Source organism: Pipistrellus kuhlii, unplaced genomic scaffold (assembly GCF_014108245.1).
Source record: "Pipistrellus kuhlii isolate mPipKuh1 unplaced genomic scaffold, mPipKuh1.p scaffold_m20_p_21, whole genome shotgun sequence".
In the NCBI taxonomy this organism is placed as follows: Eukaryota; Metazoa; Chordata; class Mammalia; order Chiroptera; family Vespertilionidae; genus Pipistrellus; species Pipistrellus kuhlii.
In genome coordinates, this window is record NW_023425520.1 from 1,381,526 (window position 1) to 1,383,117 (window position 1,592).

General features: G+C 53.2%; 1 protein-coding gene across 2 annotated transcripts in view; it reads right to left on the bottom strand.

Moving 5' to 3' along the window:
* SUGP1 (SURP and G-patch domain containing 1) overlaps positions 1-1,466 on the bottom strand; it is a 29,072-nt gene extending 27,606 nt beyond the window's left edge. The window contains exon 1 of one of the 2 annotated variants that reach the window (XM_036450476.2): positions 1,243-1,466. In XM_036450476.2, coding sequence (XP_036306369.1) covers positions 1,243-1,276 — 34 coding nt within the window. In that variant the 5' untranslated portion in view covers positions 1,277-1,466. The remainder of the gene's footprint in view (positions 1-1,242) is intronic. The other variant, XM_036450477.2, reaches the window with a different exon arrangement.
* Positions 1,467-1,592: the final 126 nt, after the last annotated feature.

A 1,592-nucleotide genomic window follows, 5' to 3' on the forward strand; every position in this document is an offset into this window, starting at 1 on the left:
GCAGCAAATAGACCAACGAGGAGGCTTTCTGGCTCCAAGCAAAAGATGATGGTGTCGCCGAAACCGGTTTGGCTCAATGGATAGAGCGTCGGCTTGGGGACTGAAAGGTCCCTGGTTCGATTCCGGTCAAGGGCATGTACCTTGGTTGCAGGCACATCCCCAGTAGGGGGTGTGCAAGAGGCAGCTGGTCGATGACTCTCTCTTTCATCGATGCTTCTAGCTCTCTATCTCTCTCCCTTCCTCTCTGTACAAAATCAATAAAATATATTAAAAAAAAGATGATGGTGTCTTCAGACATGGGCATTGGCTGTAGAGATGGAGAAGACACCTCTAAATTTTCCCATGGGATTCAGAATAAAATCCAAATTTTGAAAGTCAATTTTCAAGGCCCTGCCAGAGATAGCCCCCTTCTCATCCTTGACATTCTTCAAAATGGCAAACCAGTCCCCTCCCACCCTTGGTGTGGAAGGCTCTGCCCCCCAGGTTTCCTTCTCATCTCAAATGTCCTCTTCTCAAAAAGGCTTTCTCTGGTCACCCAATATCACCAGCCTCCAGCCCCACTCTCTCACATCATAATTCTCTCTGCATAAATATTTCCTCTTGGTGCATTGTCTGACACCCATTAGAAAGTAACCTTCAGGAAGACAGGGCCCTGCTTTGATTACCACTGCATCCCCAGCGACCAGCACAATGCCTGGCACACAGTATTTGCAGAATGGATGAATGTAACCATTTTGGGGTGGTTAGGGCTGGACGACATGGAAGGGCAAGGATTGTGGTAAAGGGGAGGCTCGAAAGACTCGGGAATTTATGTATCCAGGAAATGCATGGGAGCAGTTCAGGAAAACAGCTTTCCAGAAAGCAGCACACAGGCCAAGAGGCAGCTGCTGCGAAGAGAAGGGCGCAGGACAGTCCAAGGTTGCCGTTGTTTTGGGGAGCGGAGCTCGGAAGAGCTCTGAAGGTGGTTTATTCTTGGGAAGGCCGACGCAAGACAGACCCGGTGTCTGCCTTTACGGAAGCAAAGCAAGCCAAGCGCCCTCAGCAACCAGGCCCAGGGTGGGGGGACAGCAACTGGGTCTGAGACCTCGGTAGGCGAGGGAGATGCAGAACCCATCGCTTCGGGCCGCCCAGAGGCTGACGGGGAGGACCAGCGGGTAGGGGTAGAGTCGGTCAGAAGACGAAACGGAGACGCCTAACTCGGAGGACCCAGACAGGAGCATGAAAGGAGGAGGGGGCTGTTACCTGCAACATCCCGGTTGTCCATCTTGAGACTCATCCAATCCCACAATGCTCCAGCGCCACCTGAGGAGGCATTTTATAGTGCGCGCGGCCTAATGGGAGATGTAGTCCTCATTGGCCAGCCACGCCCTGCCACTGCGGGGACACCTGGGACCTTTCTCGCAAAAACGCAAACCTCGACCTCTCTGCAAGGTCTGATCTCAGTCCCGCAGACCAGAAGGCGTCGACTTTTTTCACTCTTTCCGGGAGTCGCAGCCACTACAAATTATAAACTACATGTTCCAGGATGCTTTGTGCGGCAGCTATCGCGAGGGGCGCGAAGAGTGCCGGGCCCCGCCCCGTAGGCTTGCTTC